Source organism: Ursus maritimus, unplaced genomic scaffold (assembly GCF_017311325.1).
Source record: "Ursus maritimus isolate PB19 unplaced genomic scaffold, ASM1731132v1 scaffold_25, whole genome shotgun sequence".
Taxonomy (NCBI): domain Eukaryota; kingdom Metazoa; phylum Chordata; class Mammalia; order Carnivora; family Ursidae; genus Ursus; species Ursus maritimus.
This window is the reverse complement of record NW_024425008.1, coordinates 37,398,370-37,420,474: the sequence shown is the minus strand read 5'-3', so window position 1 is coordinate 37,420,474 and position 22,105 is coordinate 37,398,370. Positions and strand designations below refer to the sequence as shown.

The window sequence follows — 22,105 nt, the reverse complement described above, 5'->3', positions numbered from 1 at the left end:
CAACTGAGCCACTCAGGCGTCCTGGGAAAAATTTTTCTTCAACAGGTCCATATATTAAATGGAATATTATTCAGCCATCAGAAAGAACGATTACGCAACATTTGCAGCAACATGGATGGGACTGGAGGAGATTATGCTAAGTGAAATAAGTCAAGCAGAGAAAGACAATTATCATATGGTTTCACTAATTTATGGAACATAAGAAGTAGGAAGATGGGTAGGAGAAGGAAGGGAAGAATGAAGGGGGGGTAAACAGAAGGGGGATTGAACCATGAGGAGACTTTGGACTCTGGGAAACAAAGTGAGGGCTTCAGAGGGGAGAGGGGAGTGGGGAATTGGGATAGGCTGGTGATGGGTATTAAAGAGGGCACATATTGCATGGTGCACTGGGTGTTATACGCAAATAATGAATCATGGAACATTGCATCAAAAACTGGGGATGTACTGTATGGTGACTAATATAACAAAATAAAAATTATATAAAAAAGTTATTACTTGTTTATCTTTCAAAACCATAGACTTCTTTTAATTTAATTTACTTCATTTATTTGAGAGAGAGTGCATGTACATGAGGGAACGGGAGTAGTGGGCCTGTCAGAAAGAGAGGGAGAAGCGGACTCCCTGCTGAGCAGGGAGCCTCATGTGGGGCTCTATCCCAGGACCCTGGGATCCTGACCTGAGCTGAAGGCAGACTCTAAACTGAGCACCTCAAGACCGCAGACTTCTGTTTTGAGTTGTTTCAGGAAGCCAGTGAGCTAAAGAAGAATGAAAAGTCCTGATAAAAGTGGATTACTTCAAAGAAAGTCTTTAAATACAAAATTTGTGATTATTTACCTTTTCTAAGTCAGTTAATCTATTTTAATCTATTTATTAATCTGTTTTAATCTATTTTAGGTATTGAAATTCTGCATGAAATATAATTCCTTTTGAAAAAGTAAAGCAAGTCAGTCAAAAAATCTTGACAAAGGAATATAAGCAGTTAAATATTGATATAAGAAAACAATCTAAAAATAAGTTGTTTAGAGTGAGAAGAAGGTGGGCACCATTCTGGTTTTTAAAAACAAGAGAAAATCGTAATGATATCTTTGGGAGTGGGTAATGACTAAGGATTTGGGTTCTTCCAGCAAATTTTCCTGTGCTCCGGAAAATATTAAGATTTTGTATGAAAAACTTTCTTGCACTCTTGGAGGCCAGAGATTGTCCATATACTGCTATTTTGGTTGCTCTGTTGCTGGATGCAATGAACCAGCAATTATTAACTTTTTCTTTTGTTATTTTTTTATATAACTAATTTTTATGTAAATACTTTGTAAATATGTATTTTATAAATATGTAGAAAAACATTGGTCACATAAACTCTAAAAGTAGTATGTTCCTTGTGGGAGGCGAGATGGAGAATAGAACGAAGTAGAGCTTTAAATTTTTTTCTCTGCGTGCTTATATATTTGAGCTCTAAGAAAAGAGTTTTTTGTTCTTATAGCAGATAAAGTCAGAAAGGGAAAAAGTTGTATAGGAAAATAAATTATTTAAAAAATGCTTAAATACTGTTGAAATTCTTATGATTTAAAGCAGATTTTTAAAAAGAGATATAGAACTGATTGTGGAAGCAAATAATATATCAAATATACAGTATAACTTTTAGAAATATTTAAGTGTTCTGTATTACCTTGTTTTTTAAAAAAAATTTTAAAGATTTATTTGAGAGAGAGAGAGAGGGAGAGACAGAAGGAGTGATGGGGAGGGCAGAGAGAGAGAGAGAGAGAGAGAGAGAAGCAGACTCCCTGCTGAGTAGGAAGCCTAATGTGGGGCTGGATCCCAGGACCTGGAGGTCATGACTCAGCTTAACTGACAGGTTAACAACTGTATTACCTTACTAAGTGAATTATCAACTGAGTCTACTATCCAAGACCTTGAAATTTAGAATATTATTATTTGTGGTTTGATATTTTTGAGTGTTTTAGATGGCTCCTTGCTTATAAATATCTTTAGTCAGTATAGTTTTGTTTTATTTATTTAATTTTTAAAATGATTTATTTATTTATTCTAGAGAGAGAGCATGAGTGGGAGGGACAGAGGAGAGGAGAGAGAGAATCCCAAGCTGACTCTGGCTCAGTGCAGAGCCCAGCCCAGGGCTCAATCCCATGACCCTGAGATCATGACCTGACCTGAAACCAAGAGTCAGAGGCTCAACTGACTGAGCCACGCAGGCACCTCTAGTCGGTGTAGTTTTAAAGTGTGCTCATTTTCAACTTCTGTAGTTAGATTTCATTTTCTCTAACTATAAAGATCAGGGGAAATGCACCACTTCCAATCTTCCGAATCCTACAGTGAATTTTCTGGGGTTTTGTTGATCTTGATAATGACAACTGTGATCTGTATTCTCTTAGGAATTTTTTTTTCTTTCTAATATTTGATGGCACTGTTAAGATAGAAATATGCAAAGGTCAATGTTATTTTACTAATAACCAACTTTAAGAGTTCTTATTTCCCTGTGTCATTCTTCTCATTTAGCTTATTCAACAAGTCAAGTACGTACCTGGAAGAAATAAATGTTCCCTTCATTCATTAGATTTTCTCTTTTCCTGTCTTATATTCATTTTTTTAGTATGTATAGTTTTTTGAGTACTTACTATCTGTCAGGCACTGGAGATAGAGAACAGGTAGGCCAGATTCCTGCTCTCATGAAATGTAAACACATCCTCCATCTTCATAGAGGTTATAGAAAATCAACACATAAATAATTTCAGGGCGCCTGGGTGGCTCAGTTGGTTAAGTGTCTGCCTTCGGCTCAGGTCATGATCCTGGGGTCCTGGGATCGAGTTCCCCTTTGGGTTCCCTGCTCTGTGGGAAGCCTACTTCTCCCTCTCTTTTTCTCATGAATGGATAAGTAAGTAAGTAAATAAATAAATAAAATCTTAAAAACGTAATTTCAGATAATGCTAAGACAGGAGTGATTAGGGCTGGTGTAGCTGTAACACATGTGGAGTTGGGCAAGATTACAGCTGGAGGACTGTATATCAAAATGTTTGAATATTAGTTAAGAATCAGGGGCGCCTGGGTGGCACAGCGGTTAAGCGTCTGCCTTCGGCTCAGGGCGTGATCCCGGCGTTGTGGGATCGAGCCCCACATCAGGCTCCTCTGCTGTGAGCCTGCTTCTTCCTCTCCCACTCCCCCTGCTTGTGTTCCCTCTCTCGCTGGCTGTCTCTATCTCTGTCGAATAAATAAATAAAATCTTTAAAAAAAAAAAAAAAAAAGAATCAAGCTACACCGTTGGTACAGTCTCGAGTTCCCATGCTGTCCACTTACTTCCCAGGACTACATCTTCAAGACCCAGAGGCTAAAGGAACTGTTGTTTTTTTATAGCCAGCCTTTCTACTTGTTAGTTTGATTAGTAACATGGATATCTTGCTACTAAGATATCCATGGTTGAGTTGAGCCTGGACCCATCAAAAACAGTGTGAACTGATCCTGTCAAGTCCCTAGGAATCCAGTATGGAGAGTTACCCTCTCTAGATCCTTGTTTTTCCAACTCAAGACTTTCAGGAAATTCTAAACTCTTCCCCAAATTGCACTTCCCAAGAAGAGAGGAGGGAATGCAGGTATCTGGGAAACGTGGCTTTCCTAGGCAGTCCTGGTGGATTTAGGACAGCCAACTTTAACTGATTAAAGCTTTTATGAGAAACCATTCCTTCTATGAGTTCTCAGGGCAGAAGCTGTGGTGATTTTTCTCCTTTCTTCATAGATACTGGGGTACCATCAGTTCCTTCTCCTTTGGCCTGGGGCAGGGCGGGGGCAGCTAAGACCTCTTTCAGCTAGCACCTCTCCCTTGTAATTCCCATTTGCTCAGTTGCTTATTGAAGTTTTGGGGGAAAAAAAGACAATACACCACAACTTCCTTATAAGGCTGAAAGAGGAAAAAAAATCTTTGTTTTAGTGATTGTGGTATGCAGAGCACTTTGAAGTGTAGGCCTTTGGTAGAGGCTTTTCTTGCCTAGGTCTAAGAGTGTTACTGACTGAGAATGAAGGTGACCATAGACCATTCTTTTACATGCCTCTTTGACTTTTCCCTATCCTGCTAGCTCTGAATCTGCCTAGCCCCTGACTCAATTAGTTTTAATTTGTAAATTTGTTTAATTTGTAAAATGAAACTGGTATCCCTTGGGATACCTATGTCTAAAAAGTAAGCTCCAAATGAAAATAAATATTATCTAAAAGTTTTTGTGTGTGTGTGAGATTTTTAAGTAGCAATGATTAATTTTTCTTTCTCTGCTTCCCTGCCAGAAAAACACACCTAAACAAAAAAACCACCAAAACAACAAAAAAAGGTAAACTATATACAAAACTGTTGTGGATTTGAGTATTGGCTTAATTACCTTGTATTTTCTCCTTACAGGTGTGAAAGTTGTGTGGATTTACTGTTTATGAGAGGAGCTGGAAACTGTCCTGAGTGTGGTACTCCACTTAGAAAGAGCAACTTCAGGGTACAACTCTTTGAAGATCCTACTGTGGACAAGGAGGTTGAGATTCGGAAAAAAGTCCTAAAAATGTAACTATAATTGTTTGAATGATTCAGTATACAAAGAGGACTTTAAGTATTATTTCAATAATTGCTATAAATATTTACTGATGGAAATACGGACAGTTTGGCAAGTGAATAAATATAAATTCGTCTATGGATTTGTTCAACAGAAATTTATTAAGTACTTAGAGAATATCTAGCCTTTGTTAGAGAAGAGTAGATCATTTTGATTGATAGCTTTACAATTTGTTTATTATTTTTTAATTTAGTTAAATATATATTGAGTACCTACTGTGTGCATACGCTGTGTTATGCATATTAGGCACTAGGTATGAAATGAGTGAAATAGCTATGAAACTTGCCCTCATAAGGCTTACAGTATAATAGTATAGGATAGCATGGAGTTAGATAATAAAACAGGCAAACTAAACAACTATGTGATTATAAATTGAGAAGAATATTATGAAGTTAGTGACTGAGTGTGGGTGTGGGTCACTGATATCAGGTGGGGCCTGTATCATTTGAGATTTGAAGTCTGTTAGAGAAAATAATGTGTTAGCTATAATTTATTTTCATATATATCTGTGTACATAATATATTTATTTTTAATATTATCTTTTTCATTTATAATTTAGTTTTTACTTTTTTTTAAATATTTTATTTATTTGAGAGAGAGAATGAGGGAGAGAGAGCACACAAGTAGGGAGAGAAGTAGAGGGAAAGGGAGAAGCAGACTCCCCGCTGAGCAGGGAGCCCAACATGGGTCTTGATCCCAGGATCCTGCGATCGTGACCTGAGCTAAAGGCAGATGCTTAACCGACTGAGCCACCCAGGTGCCCCTAGTTTTTACTCTTTGTGGATAGTTTTAGGTTTTATTTTATCTGTCCTTTTATTAAAAGTCACCTTATTGTTTTTGAAGTTTAACAAATTAATATGTAAGTTTAATTTATTTTTATTATTTTTATTATTATATTTTTTGGTGGTATATGTTTCAACCTAAGTCACCACTGTTTTAAAGATTTGTTTATTTTAGAGAGAGAGTGAGAGAGCAAAAGAGTGAGAGCAGAAGTGGGAGGAGCAAGGAGAGGGAGAGAAAAATCTCAAGCAACTCTGTGCTCAGTGCGGAGCCTGATGTGGGGCTTGATCTCACAACCCTGAGATTGTGACCTGAGCCAAAAGCAAGAGCTGGACCCCCAACTGACTACACCACCCAGGTCCCCCCTAGGTCACCAGTGTTTTAGCATCTTTCTAGGTACTTAACCTGTGTTATTTTATCAATGTCGCAGGCTGCTCTTTTATTATTTTTATTGTTTCTGGGAGATAGTCTCTTTTATTTTTATTTTATTTTTCTTAAAGATTTTATTTATTTATTTGAGAGAGAGAGCTGAGAGAGGGAGAGCACAAGCAGGGGGTGAGGTAGAGAGAGAAGCTGAATCCCTGCTGAGCAGGGAGCCTGTTGCAGGACCTGAGCCGAAGGCAGGCGCTTAACCAACTGAGCCACCCAGGCCCCCCAGAGTCTCTTTTATATTTATTTATTTATTTATTTTTATTGATCCCTGTAGTTTTTAAATACTTCATAGGGACATTATAATATTTGTAGAATTTCCTGATCTATTATTCTTTAGACTATAATTGTCATGAAAAATAGGAAGGTGATTTTTGAATTAAGTTTTAGCTTTCTGAAAATTATCAGCTCTATTTATAAGAAGTAAATCAGGCTCCTAATTTCTTTTTCTTTCTTTTCCTTAAGTTTTAGAAGGATTTAAAATATTTTATCATTCTCTCTTGATTCTGTTCCTTCTCTGTAATCATAAGAATTTAAGAACAACATTCTTGGTCATGGTGTCAAGAAAAGTGTTCTACACAGTAAGCAATAAGCAATCCTTTTCTATGTATCATGAATAAAATATGTAAGAAGCAGCAAACCAATTAGATAATATTGAAAGCAAGAGATGTGTAATATGTTGAATTTTTTCTTCTATTAAAGATACAATAAAAGAGAAGAAGACTTTCCTAGTCTGAGAGAATATAATGATTTCCTGGAAGAAGTGGAAGAAATTGGTATGTTTTTTGATGCTTGTACTTTTGGTGTGATACCCTGTGTTCTTTTATCTTTTATTTATTTATTTTTATTTTATTATTTTTTTTTTTTTAAAGATTTTATTTATTTATGTGACAGAGAGACAGCCAGCGAGAGAGGGAACACAGCAGGGGAGTGAGAGAGGAAGAAGCAGGCTCCCAGTGGAGGAGCCTGATGTGGGGCTCGATCCCGGAACGCCGGGATCACGCCCTGAGCCGAAGGCAGACGCTTTAACGACTGAGCCACCCAGGCGCCCCTCTTTTATCTTTTAGATGCCTAAAAGATAAACATCTCACATAAAATCTCTAATAAGTTTTGTTGTGATGGTTGTTGCTTTACCTATTTACTTTCTGTTGTACTTTAATCATGTTTAAATTGAAGCCATACTTAAGTAAAGGACATACTTAAGTAATAAACATTTTGTCTCAGGAAAAATAGTATCACTTTTTTTTCCCCCAAGATTTTATTTATTTATTTGAGAGAGAGAGAGCACAAGTGGGTGAGTGGCAGAGAGAGAGGAAGAAGTAGGCTGTCTGCTAAGCAGAGAGCCTGACATGGGGCTCGATCCTAGGACCCCGGGATCATGACCTGAGCTGAAGGCAGACACTTAACCGACTGAGCCACCCAGGCGCCGCACTAGTATCAGTTTATAGCTGGGAAGAAAGGCTGTATCTGTATATATCATCTATATGTTGAGGAGGTATTAGAGTCAACACAAGGAAGAAGTACACAGATTTTTTAAAAATAGGATTTCTATTATCTATCTATGGTGACTAAAGCCATATGTTGTTTATCATTTATGTCTCTGTGCATACAGTAGTTTGAAAATAATTTGAAGCAGTTGACTCTTGAAATGGCATTCTTTTATTCAGTATTATTCTAGAATCAGAGGTTAGAGTAATCTTAGTGCCTTTTCTTTCTTTTGTGATTAGTCAAAAGGAGATATGTTCAGGGGCTCCTGGGTGGCTCAGTCGTTAAGTGTCTGCCTTCGGCTCAGGTCATGATATCAGGGTCCTGGGATTGAGCCCCGCATCAGGCTCCCTGCTCAGTGGGAAGCCTGCTTCTCCCTCTCCCACTCCCCCTGCTGGTGTTCCCTCTCTCTCTGTGTCTCTCTCTGTCCAATAAATAAATAAAATCTTTAAAAAAAAAAAGCATACGTTCATCAAAATAAAGAATTATTTTTGGTTTCTTAAATAAGATTTCAGAGATATTAAAAAGCCTGGATGTTGTTATACATCAATTAAAAAATTAATGCTTTTTTATAGCTGCCATAATTATTATTACTCAATATAGGTTTGGAAATGATACAAAAATTACAGACTGTGAAAATAAGAATGAGACTTAGAGAATTAAACAAATCATCTTTTTTATTCTTGTCTCAAACCTGATAGACAAGCTTGTACTTATGTTATTTCGTATTTAAAATATGAATATAACAGATTGATCGTTCTTTAGAAGGTTTATGTATGGAAAATTTTTAGAAAATTTAAACTCTTGAAGAATGGAGTATTCTAATGCCTTTAACTTCTTTATTAACTGAGAAAAACCCAGAGAATCTTTTTATTTCAACTGTTACAGAAACTTTTCTAAAATGCCTAAGTTCATTTGTTATGTCATAACAAATAGCATGTACAGAATATAACTTAAGCTTTTTCTGGGATCTTTTAGTGCCTTGGAGCCATTGTTTTTTCATTCTAATTGTATTCATTGCACTTTATATATAATCTTAGCAACCATCAGTGGCTTGGAGTTTAGTTGAACAAGTGGTAGAATTGGGAGTGACAAGGCAAAGTAGAAAAGTTATGATATTGACTGAGAAGATAGACCAAAAGAAATCTGTAAGAACTGGGCAAATGTAGAACTCTGGCTGTACATAGATATTAAGTATAGGACAGGCAGTTGGAAATAATGGCAGGAAGAAATCCAGCTCACCTTTGTTCTAAAGGCAATGCGATTAGTTAAGAGTCTGGTCAGGCAATAAAGAGAAAGGAGATTATAGATGTCACAGAGTGAGTTATAATACATGGTTACAAGTCCAAGCAGGCAGGTAGAATGGATAATCTAAAGAAACCAATGGACAAAGAAGGTGGGGAGGTGGGGATCTTGATTCTAGAATAAGGTTCTGGTTGAGCAATTATTTTTAAATATATATATTTTTTCTATGGAATGAATTAGTTGGAAGATATGAACTGGGGGCCCATAGGTAAGACCATGTTTATGTCCAGAAGCAGGGCCAGGATTGACAGGTAAGAGCAAGTCTGGCTATTACAGTTATAACCATATGTAGTCCTTTCCTTACCAGATAAGAAAACTGGGGCTTAGGGGCGCCTGGGTGGCACAGCGGTTAAGCATCTGCCTTCGGCTCAGGGCGTGATCCCAGCATTTTGGGATCGAGCCCCACATCAGGCTCCTCTGCTATGAGCCTGCTTCTTCCTCTCCCACTCCCCCTGCTTGTGTTCCCTCTCTTGCTGACTGTCTCTATCTCTGTCGAATGAATAAATAAATAAAACCTTAAAAAAAAAAAAAAAACTGGGGCTTAGAGCATTTAATTTGAAAGTGATTCTGCTATCATGTATATTCATGAAGGACTATCTTCAGTTGCAGTTATGTCGACGCTTTCTTAACCTACCTCCACTTAATTGACCCATTGGGGTAACCGACATTTCCCAGTTCTTCCATAAAATATACTGATTGAAGCCCAAAGCATAATGAATACATGATTAATCTTGTTCATTAGAAGATGTCCTCAAGTACATCTCTGTACTTCTCTCACCAGTTCATTTATATACTGAGAGTTGTTTTCACTGGTAACCAGGCCTTCTTATTTATTTATACTTGTAATTATGTAATTTAATCAAGTAGTTTATATGGTTGACACACCTTCTGAAGGATTCTGCTTCTCAAGTTCTTACTCCACTTTAGAAAATGGAAACTGAACAATATAGATGACAAATATGGTTTATACAAGAAAGAAGCAATTAAATAAACTAAAGAGTAGACATTGGCTATATGTCATTAAGTTAGAGAATGACTGTATACTTACTATATATGTTTTAAGTTAAAGTATTTAAGGAGTGTGTGTGTGTGTTTTTCTCCCTTAACAGACTTTTGTAAGTAATCAGCTACTGATCTTGATCATGCTGGATAAAGAGCAGTTCTGACTGTATTTGAAGGTATTGATGAAGTTTGGGGTCTAGCCTCTTGGACTTTAGAGTTTATTTTCTGAACTTCAGCTCAGTTTAGCAAATATTATTTGTTCTATGTGAACTGCTTTACTTGCGGGACATACATGATCTTTGCCTTCAGTAAGTTCAGCCTTTAAGGGGGAAATAATTATGTAAACTAATAACTGTAATATAATGTGAAAGTAGTATAGGCATTTATAAAGTGTTATGGGAATAAAGATAACAATTCAGCATTGGAAAATGGAAGTATAGTTTGATCAGAGAAGAGGTCATATTTGAATTTGACCTTAAAAGATGGAATAGGAATTTACTAGGTGGGAAGAGGATGGAAGAATATTTCTAGCAGAAGACAAAATTACAGGGATATAAGGGTATTGAATATGTTGGAGAATGAGCAAGTAATGTTGCAGGTAAGTAGAACATGGGGAATAACTAGAAATGAGGCTTGAGAAACAGACTAGACCTGGGTTAATGAAAGCTTTGCAAGCTGGGCTGTCAGGGTAAGATTTTATTCTGTGGTCAATAGTGAGCCAGCAGGATAGTGTGGAACGATGTGGAATATTGACAGGAGATCCTTGAGTCTGGGAAACATTTTTAAGGGGCCATTAAAGCAATTTGGATGAGAAATAATGAGAGCTTCGAGTAGGTAGTAGGGGGGTAGAATAGATAAAGGGGATGTTTTAGACAGAATATTCAAGGACTGATTTGGGGGGTGAGGTAGAAAGAGCAGGCAGGGATGAGTTAAAATTGAGGACCTTAAGCAGTAGTATGGTATTAATCAAGAAAATAAAAGCTGGAGAACAGGCAGTATTTTTTTATTGTTTTGTTTGGTGGAGAGTGAAGCAATGAGGGAAAGACTAGTTTTAGCTCTTTTAAAGTTTTGTTAGGGTGTGGCTCCACCACTTAGTTGTGTGTCATTGTTTTAATTGTTACGGTATAAATAAAACTTCCTTTTAAAATCTTGTTTCAGTAGCTATCTACTTTGTGTTTTCATGCTTTCAAAGATGATTAATTCAATGTCTGTGATATCTGTATTGGCTATCTCTGTGTTAATCAGAAGTATAAAATGTTAATTTAATGGGCACCTGTTAAGTGCCAGACTATGCTGTATTCACATTATCTCGCATAATTTTCACAACTCTGAGATAGGCATTTTTATCCCTTACTTTGCATGTGGAGAAGAAATAAAAGGAGCTTAAGTATTGTACACAGGATTACATTGTTAGTAGATGACGGAGCCAAATTTTGAACATAGGTTTTTCTGACTCTCAGAGCCCATGAAAGTGCTTGCTAGTCTTAGAGTAGCTCTAGTCTGAGTCTAGAACATGGGGTGCTAACTGGGGAAATAGTAGGAGATGAAAGAAAAATAAGTAGATTGGGGCCATATTTTGGAGGACGTTAAAGAAGATCAAACTCAATAATAAAGATTGAAGGGTGCTATTGAAGATGCTTAGGCCTAAAATGAGAGGAATAGAGTTGGTAGGGTGGCTAAGGAGTCAATGTTTAAGGACTTATAAATTGGGGATTGGTCATTTGGTTAAATTAATTTCATTTTGAATCCTTTTAACATCACAAATATAAAAATTTTAAGATACTGTAATTTTGAATAATGGCATGAAAATTACAATAGAAGGGGCACACATGAAGATGAACTTTCTTATACTATTAACAATAGGCTCCTTTCTATGGTTATGACAAACTAAACATAAAAATTCTTGTTCCTTTTGGCCCCAGGGATTATCTCAAAGGTTTGTTCTTAGTTTCATAATAAATAGATTATTCTTTTGGTTCAGGGTATGCTTATTTTGAAAGGGTGAGAAAGTCCTAAGGGCTTTAATTATAAATTCTGGATGTCAAAAAGACTTCAAAATTGTACTTAAATAACATTAAATCTTTCAGAAAATACAATAGGGTTTTTGTTGCCTTTTAATACTTGACTAAAGGCAGGTCAGCATCTGAGCTAAACCAGCAACCAGATAAGGGGGCAAATGACTGTTACAGAAAATTATCTTGTATTCTTTTTTCTTCAAGACTGTTATACCAACCTGATTCATTATGGCATGAATGAGACTTGCTTCATCTGAAAAGTTTTTAAAATAGTACTTTACTTTTTTAAAAAAACTTTTATTTTTTTTCTTCTTTTTAAAGGAAGCAATTTGTATTATTTATGATTATAAATTTGTATCTATTATATTGCTATTACCTTGGCTTTCTAAATGAAGAAATGAAATAAATTGGTTATTTTAGTTTTCTTGGAATTGATTATAAAGTTTTTAATAAGCATAAAAGAAAGTTGTATACAGCTAAATTTCACTTAGGATTCAATTTTACCTATTCTGGGTTCTACTTAATAGAAAATTTAAATCGATAGTACACTGTCTAGCTTGCTGATAAACTTTTCTTTAACTGTTCTAAATGTTCTATTAGAGTTCAGTATAGGATATCAGTTTGATTACCTCTATTTCTCAGATTTATAACCAAAAGAAACCAAGATAATTTTTTCCCTGTACTTTATATCTGCTTGCTTTGCCGTTCTGTAGAATTCAATTGTGTAATTATAAAGATCATTTTAATTAAATCTGTAATTATAAAGGTAATTATAAACATTAGCATTGGTTTATTTATTTTTTCCTTTTGTGGTAATTCTACAAGTATTTCTTGAGCTTTTACCAGATGGGAAGTTCCTTTTTTTTTTTTTTTTTTAAATAGACCTTATGTTTTAGAGCAGTTTTAGAGTCATAGCAAAATTCAGTGGAGTTCCCATATACCACCTGCCCCACACATGCACAGGCTTCCTTGCTATCAACATCCCCCCACCAGAGTGGTAAATTCGTTATAATCAATGAGCCTACATTGACATATCATTATTGCTCAAAGACCATAGTTTATATGAGAGTTTACTCTTCATGTTGTACATTTTATGGGTTTGGACAAATATATAATGACATGTATCCACCATTATGGTATTGTACAGAATAGTTTCGCTGCCCTAAAATTCCTCCGTGCTCTGCCTGTTTGCCCCTCTTCCTCCCCTAATTTCTGGCAACCATTGATCTTTTTCTGTCTTTTAGATTTACCTTTTTTAGACGGTCACATAGTTGGAATCATAGTATGTAGCCTTCTCAAATTGGCTTCTTTGACTTAGCAATAATATGTGTTTATGGTTCCTCCTTGTCTTTGCATGATTTGATAGCTCATTTGGTTTTATTGCTGAGTAATATTTCATTGTCTGGATGTTCCACAATTTATCCATTATCCTATTGAAGGACATCTTGGTTGCTTCCATGCCTTGACAGTTATGAATAAAGCTGCTATAAACATTTGTGTACAGGTTTTTGTGTGGACATAGTTTTCAGTTCCTTTGGATTAATACCAAGGAGTGTGATTGTTGGATAAAATGGTAAGAGTATGTTTAATATTGTAAGAAACAAAATGTCTTCCAAAGTGTTGTGTCGTTTTGCATTCCNNNTGCAGTGAATGAGAGTTCTTGTTCCTCCACATCCATGTCAGCATTTTATGTCAGTGTATTGGATTTTGGTCATTTTAATGGGTATGTACTGGAAATTTTTTATTGAAGTGTTGGGAATAATAAAGATGAATCAGACCTAGAATCTGCCCTCAATGAACATTAGGTCAAATAGATACGTACATCGAAAATAATTTTGTGGGGTAGAAAGTGGATAAGTGCCACCAGTATGATATTAAGCTATGTATTGTGGGCATTCAGGGATGGAGAGATTGTACCGGCAAAGTGAGTTATAAAGAAGAGCTGGTGATTAAACTGGATGTAGAAGGGTGGGCCAGATATGGATATCCACAGTTCTGGGTTGAGGTTGGTTCTAAGATATGGGTTCTCTGGGAGCAGTATGATCACAAGTATGGAGGTAGAAAGTGCGGAGCCTGTACAGGTGCAGAGGAAGAGCTGAACTGTGCTACCAGTGTTTTTCAGGCATTGAGAGAAATAATACAACTAATGTTGTAGATAAAAGTTCAGGCTTTAGAATCAGATAGCCTGTGTTAAAATCCTGGTTACAACATTTACTGGCTATATAACTTGGATGTAGTTATTTAATGTCTTTAAACCTTATCTATAAAATGTGAATAATAGAAGTACCTATCTCATAAGGTAATTGGGAGGATTACATGATATAATTAGGCCAGATGCTGGACATGGTGCCTGTGATACGTACTTTTGTAGATACTTGATACAACGCACAGTGTAGAGTGTATTCTTCAAGCAAAATTTTGAAGAGATCACTTCAAGCAAACAAATGAAGCAAAGCCTCTCTGGTTGGAATTGCTTAGTCTTTCTTTCCATTGGTTCTTGAAGAGGCTCCAAGGATTCTTCAGGACTCACAGAGAGGGAAAAGCAATGTAAGATAAAATTGGATTTTCATTTTTCAAGGCATTGTGGCTGCAGAAGCAATGAGTGAACTAAGTGACTGAATGACATAATCAGAAATTTGTTTTAGTAGGGTTAATTGGTAGCTGATTCAATTAAAGGGAAGGACAGTTTATTCCTTTAATAAATACTTCTTCAGCAACTAGCACAGTGCTAGACATTATTTAATTCATGAAGCAAGGATACTTTCAGTTCTTCCCTGTTGTCACTTGATCATATAGTGTCCTGTATTATTACTTCAGTTTATGTGTTTAGAGGTGATCTCCCTAATGAGAGATCTTTAGTCTTTGAAAATAGGAAATATTTTGTATGCTCAGCACCGTAGTGTTGGGAACGGAATAGATAATCATTGAATTCTCCTTTCCTCACTTCTTTTCCTTATGTCTGGATGATACAGAGATTGTATGGTCTTTTAGTGCAAGATAAAGTGTAAGTAAAGAATGCTGTGTATGTGTATACATATTATATGAAGTAGAAAGAGATTTTTATATGAGCTGTAAATAATGTTTTCAACATTTATAAGAGAGGGAAGTTCTTTCTAGTTAGGGATGTCAGGGAGAACTTCATAGAAAAGGTAGTTTTTGGGTAGACATTTAAAAATTGGGTTTAGGGGCCCCTGGGTGGCTCAGTCATTAAACGTCTGCCTTCGGCTCAGGGCGTGATCCTGGCGTTGTGGGATCGAGCCCCGCTTCGGGCTCCTCGCTGGGAGCCTGCTTCTTCCTCTCCCACTCCCCCTGCTTGTGTTCCCTTTCTCGCTGGCTGTCTCTCTCGCTGTCAAATAAATAAATAAAATCTTAAATAAATAAATAAATAAATGTTCTTTCAAAAAATAAAAATTGGGTTTAATTTCAGTAGTAAGAATGGGGATCAGGCATTCTAGGCAGAATGGTGTGATCAAAGGAACTGGAACAGGAAATGTAGGGGACATTTGGGAAATGCAGACTGCTTTCAAGAGAGGTCTTTATTAAAAAGAGAGAAAAATAGTTATAGCCAGATTGTGAAGGGTTCTGAATTCTAAGGTTTGATATTTTTTCTAGTAAAAGGGGGAAAGGCAGAAGGGATGAGAGGACTGTGTATGGGATGGTAGAGGTGCAAGGTAATTAGAGGTGTGCTTCAGAAATATTAGTGTGACAGCATTGTATATTATGGATTGGGTTAGAGTGTAGGGTCATCTCCTTCCTGGAGATAGGAAGTTAAGTCAGAGATTATTATAAATGATCCTGGGAGAAATACGATCTGGCTTGGTATATTGTCAGGGCACTTTGAGAATAAGGGCAGCTTTAAAGAGATTTTGGTGGTAGAATCGTTGGATTTGGCTACTGCTACTTGTAGAATGCAAAGGAGAGTGGGTCAAATGAATCAAGTATTAAATCTTGGTGTCTTAGCATGGTAATCATTAACAGATAAAGGTTTTACAAGGAAGAACACGTTTGGAGATAATTATGTGTTTGGCTTTCTGAAATGCACTTTGAGATAGTGTCAGCTTTTCCTGGCATTTATTTGGTTGAAACTATGGGAAGTGATGAGATTGCCCAAAAAATAGAGAGGGTAGGAAAGAGGGCAAAAGCCAGAACCATACAGATTACTTAGAGACTAAGAAGAGTCAGAGATGGAAACAGGAAGGAGTAGTTGGAGTAGTAGGACACAGATCAGGAGAATGTATTAAATTAGTCAAGAGAAGTAAGTGCCTAAGGGAAAGTAAGTGATCCCTATTGTTAAGTGGGTATAGATACTGAGGATGGTAGAGTTTGTAAAAGATTATTGGATTTGGTGGCTCAATAGATCACCTGTTAAATATAAGGAGTAAAGTGTGAGTGATTGGCAAAGATAGCAGAATCACACTCCATTAACAAGTGTATCACAGTTGACTTTTTAAGGGCAGTTGCTAGTTTTGAGCTTCCTTCTTTGTTTTGTGTTGGGGCCAGAGTGCGATTTATGGTGAATGCCTAGAATTTCATACTAGCCAGATACCCTGGTTTACCACTTATTACTATTTTCTTTTCTACTTTGTGGTAAAAAAGCTGGAGAGGTAGCTAGAGGGCTATTGTTTCTCAATTTCTCATTTCTCCCAGAGTTTTAAAATTGCATATAATAGAATTGATGATTGCTTTTCTTTTTTCTTTTCTTTTTTTTTTTTTTTTAAAGATTTTATTTATCTATTTGACAGAGATAGAGACAGCCAGCGAGAGAGGGAACACAAGCAGGGGGAGTGGGAGAGGAAGAAGCAGGCTCATAGCGGAGGAGCCTGATGTGGGGCTCGATCCCATAACGCCGGGATCACGCCCTGAGCTGAAGGCAGACGCTTAACCGCTGTGCCACCCAGGCGCCCCTGCTTTTGTTTTTTTCTACATACCTAAGCGAGCCTGGATTTTTAACAGTGATTATGATAAGTTGATATTCTGAAATCCTTTGGCCTTTTGAGGAGATAAAAATGAAATAATGGATGAGATTGGTCTTTAGAGTATGTTTGATACCTTATTCAACAATATAGGTAACCCTATGTTGGGCGCCCAATATTACTTTTCAATTCTTATAAGCCTCTATAATCCCAAAATCTAGGAACTATTTAATTTTGTCTGTCTGGCTTATTTTACTTGGTGTAATACTTTCCAGGTCCGTTCATGTTGTTGCAAGTGCCAAGATCTCATCTTTTTCATGGCTAATATTCCATTGTATGTATATATACCACATCTTCTCTAGTTATTTCTTTATTGATGGACATGTGAATTGCCTCCATATCTTGGCTATTGTAAATGATGCTGCAGTAAACATAGGGGTGCATATATCCTTTTGAATTAGTGCTTTTGTTTTCTTTGGTAAATACCTAGTAGTGAAATTACTTGGATCATATGGTATTTCTACCTTTTCTTGTTTGAAGAACCTTCATATTGTTTTCTGCAGTTAACTATATTAATTTACATTCCCACCAACAGTGTATGAGGGTTCATTTTTTTCTGCATCTTTGGCAACACTTGCTATCTCTTTTTTGATTTTAGCCATTCTTACAGGTGTAAAGTGATATCTCATTGTGGTGTAGATTTGCATTTTCCTGATGGTTAGTGATATTGAGCATCTTTTCATGTATTTGTTGGCCACTTTTTGTCTTCTTTGGAAAACTGTTTATTCAGGTCCTCTGCTTTTTAATTGGATTATTTGTGTTTTTGGTGTTGAGTTGTATCAGTTCTTTGTAAATTATATATATTAACCCCTTATCAGATATATCATTTGCAGATATGTTCTCTCATTCAGCGGGTTGCCTTTTTGTTTTGTTGATGGTTTTCTTCACTGTGCAAAAAGCTTTTTATTTTGATGTAGTCTCAATAGTATATTTTGGCTTTTGTTTCCCTTGCCTTAGAAGACATACCATATGATTTCACTTTTATGTGTAATCTAAAAAACAAACAAATGAATAACCAAAGTAGAATCAGACCTATAAATATAGAGAATAAACTGAACATTGCCAGTGGGGAGGGGGTGAGAGGATGCATTACATGGGTGAAGGGAAGTAGGAGATACAGGCTATGAGTTATGGAATGAATAAGTCACAGGGATATAAGGTATGGCATAGGGAATATAGTCAGTGGTGTGTAATAGGGTTGTATGGTAACAGATGGTAACTACACTTGTGGTGAGCATAGCATAACCTATAGTTGCTGACTCACTATGTTGTACACCTGAAACTAATGTAACATTGTGTGGCAACTATACTCAAATAAAAAAAGCAAGGAGAGCAAGTAAAAGAAAAAAGTCTAGGAACTATTTGAGATGGTTGTTGAGGGAAGGAGTGAGATGGGGAAGGAATTTGTAAAAGTATGGCTTAGAGCATAGTTATTTAGGGTAGATCAAACCTGTTCATAGGACAAGCAAGAAGTAAGGATAAGTAATTGGAGAAGGGATAGAATGGCTGATAATGGATGGACAAGGATTACAGAAGAAGCCAAGCGAGGTCTGAATTGAATTATGGAATAGAAGAGTCTTAATGATGTGGATTTTTCTTTAGACAGGCTGATGCAAACAGGATAGGTTAGTTGGTACTTTATAATATGAATTTGTATATACCAAAAGAGGTGCTTTGGTTGTTATTCAGAGTATCATGGTGACTGATGTAAACTTAGAGTAAGGCATTATTTTGAGTTGGAATTCTATAAAAATTATGAAATTATTAAAAAATTAATTAAAAATTATAAAAAATTCTAACTCATTGAAAATTTATCACTTTTTTGAACATACCTCAGTGGCTTCTTATTATGAAATTATTTTAGTTATCTTAAGTTTGGGTGCCAGTTTATCCCTTACATTCCTAGTTAAGCTATGCTCTATTTCATACTCTAGATCTAGACTATATGGGAAATAATTCAGGCTTGTGTGCAGCCATGTTGGAGACCGTTGGAATGTGAATAAAACTTATTTTTGTGGGGACGCTTGGGTGGCTCAGTTCTTTAAGTGTCTGCCTTCGGCTCGGGTCGTGATTCCAGGGTCCTGGGATTGAGCCCTGTGTCAGGCTCCCTGCTCAGTGGGGAGTCAGCTTTTCCCTCTGCCCTTCCCCCTGCTTGTGCTCTCTCTCTCTCTCTCCCCCTTTCTCTCTCTCAAATAAATAAAATCTTAAAACTTGTTTTTGTTTGCTGTAAATTATACAAATATATAATAATTTTTTATTCTTTTGGATAATTTTTCTATTTGTGGAGCACAGATTCTTTTCAGTATTGATTCTGACCAGTGTAGTAGATCCCAGACTTGCTCTTTTTACTTAACAAATCTAAGTAATCTTTTATATGCTTTTAAAGTTAGACTGGGGCCTATAAAAATCAAATCTAATATGATTATGGCAAGCATATACCTTAGGTTTTCTGGGGTGATTCAGAGATTTAGGTATTCTGCATGATAGTCTGACAGTCTTAGAGTTGGCTTTGAAAACATAGTTGCTGAACTAGAATTAGCCTCTAAAATAGATAGTAGGTAAAAGGACATAAAAAGAGCTGTAAGTAATAATCTGATGAATTAAGTCACTGTGATGAATTTTTTTTATTATCTACTCAAGATCTATATTAAAACAATATTTCATGTCATTGTTTCCTTTCTGATGCAGTTTTCAATTTGACCAACAATGTGGATTTGGACAACACCAAAAAGAAAATGGAGATGTACCAAAAGGAAAACAAAGATGTCATTCAGAAAAATAAGTTAAAGCTGGTTGGTTGCTAAGTATTTTCTTCTTTTGTGTTAGAAATTAATACTTCCATATGATCCCTGAAAAGCTGTCTTTTCCTAAAATGAGTTAAATTTACAAAGAATTAGCTGAAATCCAGACTGGAAATACTGTATATGTATATAGGCACATAGACAGGAGGCACACTGTAGCTATAACAACTTTGATGGCATTACTAAAATATATTCTATAAAGGAACAATTGTGTGCATGCAGAGATTTGTCTTAGCTTATACAATTTAGCTGTCGTGTCTTTAATACTTGCCTTTCTAGTTTTGGAGGAAAGCAGAGGTACTTATTTTTGAGGTACTTTATCAGGAATTTGTGATTGTTGGTCAAAATGATACAAGTCATATCTGGATCACATACCTTGTGTTTTCATTTTGTGTTTAGAAGGACTTTCTCCTTATAGTCTTTTTTTTTTTTTTTTTAAGATTTTATTTATTTATTCGACAGAGATAGAGACAGCCAGCGAGAGAGGGAACACAAGCAGGGGGAGTGGGAGAGGAAGAAGCAGGCTCATAGCGGAAGAGCCTGATGTGGGGCTCGATCCCAGAACGCCGGGATCACGCCCTGAGCCGAAGGCAGATGCTTAACCGCTGTGCCACCCAGGCGCCCCTTTCTCCTTATAGTCTTAGGAGTGTTTCATTTAGGTACTTCTTCCTTGCCAGAAAGCTCTCAAGGAATTGACTACATTTTCGTTCCGTTCATACCCAGCCTAACTTCCCTAGAAAGGTGTCTCATTTCTGAGAGGATCAGGGTGCCATAAAAATGACTTTCTTTGCCCAGTAGCCTTCTCTGGGTACATTAGAAAATACATGCAAAATAGGTATGCCTAGGTAACTTGTTGATTAGCCCCATTTAACTCGTTAATGGAAGGATGTTCCTTTCAAGTGAATACTTTTTTCATTTAGCATTTTAAGCTAGGAAGTACTGAGAGTTGCTCTGAAAGAATAATCTAATTTCAGGCTGGTTATTTATTTTAAGGCAGAAATTTCTAATTATCTGAAAACTTTATAATGATAGGTTATTGAATAAAACAAATACTTTATTTCAGTGAGAATGTTTGAACTGCTTTTATTCTTTTTATTCTATTAATATTTAATACCTCACCATGTTTTTTTTTTTAAAAGATGTTATTTATTTATTTATTTAACACAGATAGAGACAGCCAGCAAGAGAGGGAACACAAGCAGGGGGGAGTGGGAGAGGAAGAAGCAGGCTCATAGCGGAGGAGCCTGATGTGGGGCTCGATCCCATAACGCCGGGATCACGCCCTGAGCCGAAGGCAGACGCTTAACCGCTGTGCCACCCAGGCGCCCCAATACCTCACCATGTTTTAACTAAGTGATTTGGTCAGTAATTCATTAACATTTATTAACTAATTCTGTGCAGAATATTATACCTTCTAATGATACTGACCTGGGTATTTGGTATTGGCATAAACATACAGACATAGGACCACATTTTTTAAGACGGTGCTAGTTGGTATATATCAGTAGCTGTGGTATCACTGAGTAGAGCCCAGCTCTCTTGTGGCCCATGGAGCATGGACTAACTTAACATGATTGATGTCTTTTTACTAATCTTAAGATAGCAACTTGCTTTTCATGTCTCTGTGAATGTTGAAGTCTCCCTGTTCTAAAAACATCAAAGTTATATCAAAGAAGAAAAGAAAAAAAGTCTTTTGCATGATTAGTCACATAAAGCGACCCATTTCTGACGTAGAGAAACTATTACTGAGTTGTCTGCTAAGGAGATCTTATTTGTTTCATGGAGCTGGTAACTGTCATCAATCAGTGTGAGCATGGAGAAACTGAATATGATCTAACGTTCAAGTAGAGTCTTAGTGAAGATTAGCTTAATATTTATTCTATTCTATTCTTATTTATTATTTAATTGAACTACAGTTAACACAAATTGTTACAGGAGTTTCAGGTGTACAATATAGTGATTCAACAAGCGTATGCAGTATGCTATGCTCGTCACAAGTGTAGCTATCTTCTGTCACCATACAACACTATTATAATACCACTGACTTTATTCTCTATGCTGTACCTTTTATCTTTTAGTTTATTCATTCCATAACTGGAAGCTTGTATCTCCTACTCCCCTTCACCCATTTTGCCTGTCCCCCTACCCCTTTCCCCACTGGCAACCACCAGTTCGTTCTTTGTATTTATGGGTCTGTTTCTGCTTTTTGTTTGTTTGTTTATTCGTTTGTTTTATTTTTTAGGTTTCACATGTAAGTGAAATCATATGGTATTTGTCTTTCTTTGACTTCTGACTTATTTCATTTAGTATAGTACCCTCTGGGTCCATCTGTGTTGCTGCAAATGGCAAGATCTCATCCTTTCTTTATGGCTGAGTAATATTCCTGTGTGTGTGTGGTGGGGAGGGGCAGGGTGTGTGTGTATACTACATCTTTTTCATCCATTCAGCCGTCAGTGGACACTTGGGTTGCTCCCTTATCTTGGCTATTCTAAATAATGCTGCAATAAATATAGGGGTGCACATAATCTTTTTGAATTATTGTTTCATTTTTTTGGGGTAAATATCAAGCAGTGGAATTACTGGACCATATGATATTTTATTTTTAATATTTTGAGGAACTTCCATATTGTTTTCCACAGTAGCTATACCAATTTACATTGCCACCAGTAGTGCACAAGAGTTCCTTTTCCTCCACATCCTGGCCAACACTTGTTATTTAA

General features: G+C 36.4%; 1 protein-coding gene across 2 annotated transcripts in view; it reads left to right on the top strand.

Annotated features, from left to right (window-relative positions):
- Nucleotides 1-22,105, top strand: part of MNAT1 (MNAT1 component of CDK activating kinase) — a 201,712-nt gene that overhangs the window by 55,331 nt on the left and 124,276 nt on the right. For both annotated transcript variants that reach the window (XM_008701291.2, XM_040641815.1), the window contains exons 2-4: nt 4,394-4,546; nt 6,507-6,580; nt 19,273-19,376. In XM_008701291.2, the coding sequence (XP_008699513.1) occupies nt 4,394-4,546; nt 6,507-6,580; nt 19,273-19,376 (331 nt within the window). The remainder of the gene's footprint in view (nt 1-4,393; nt 4,547-6,506; nt 6,581-19,272; nt 19,377-22,105) is intronic.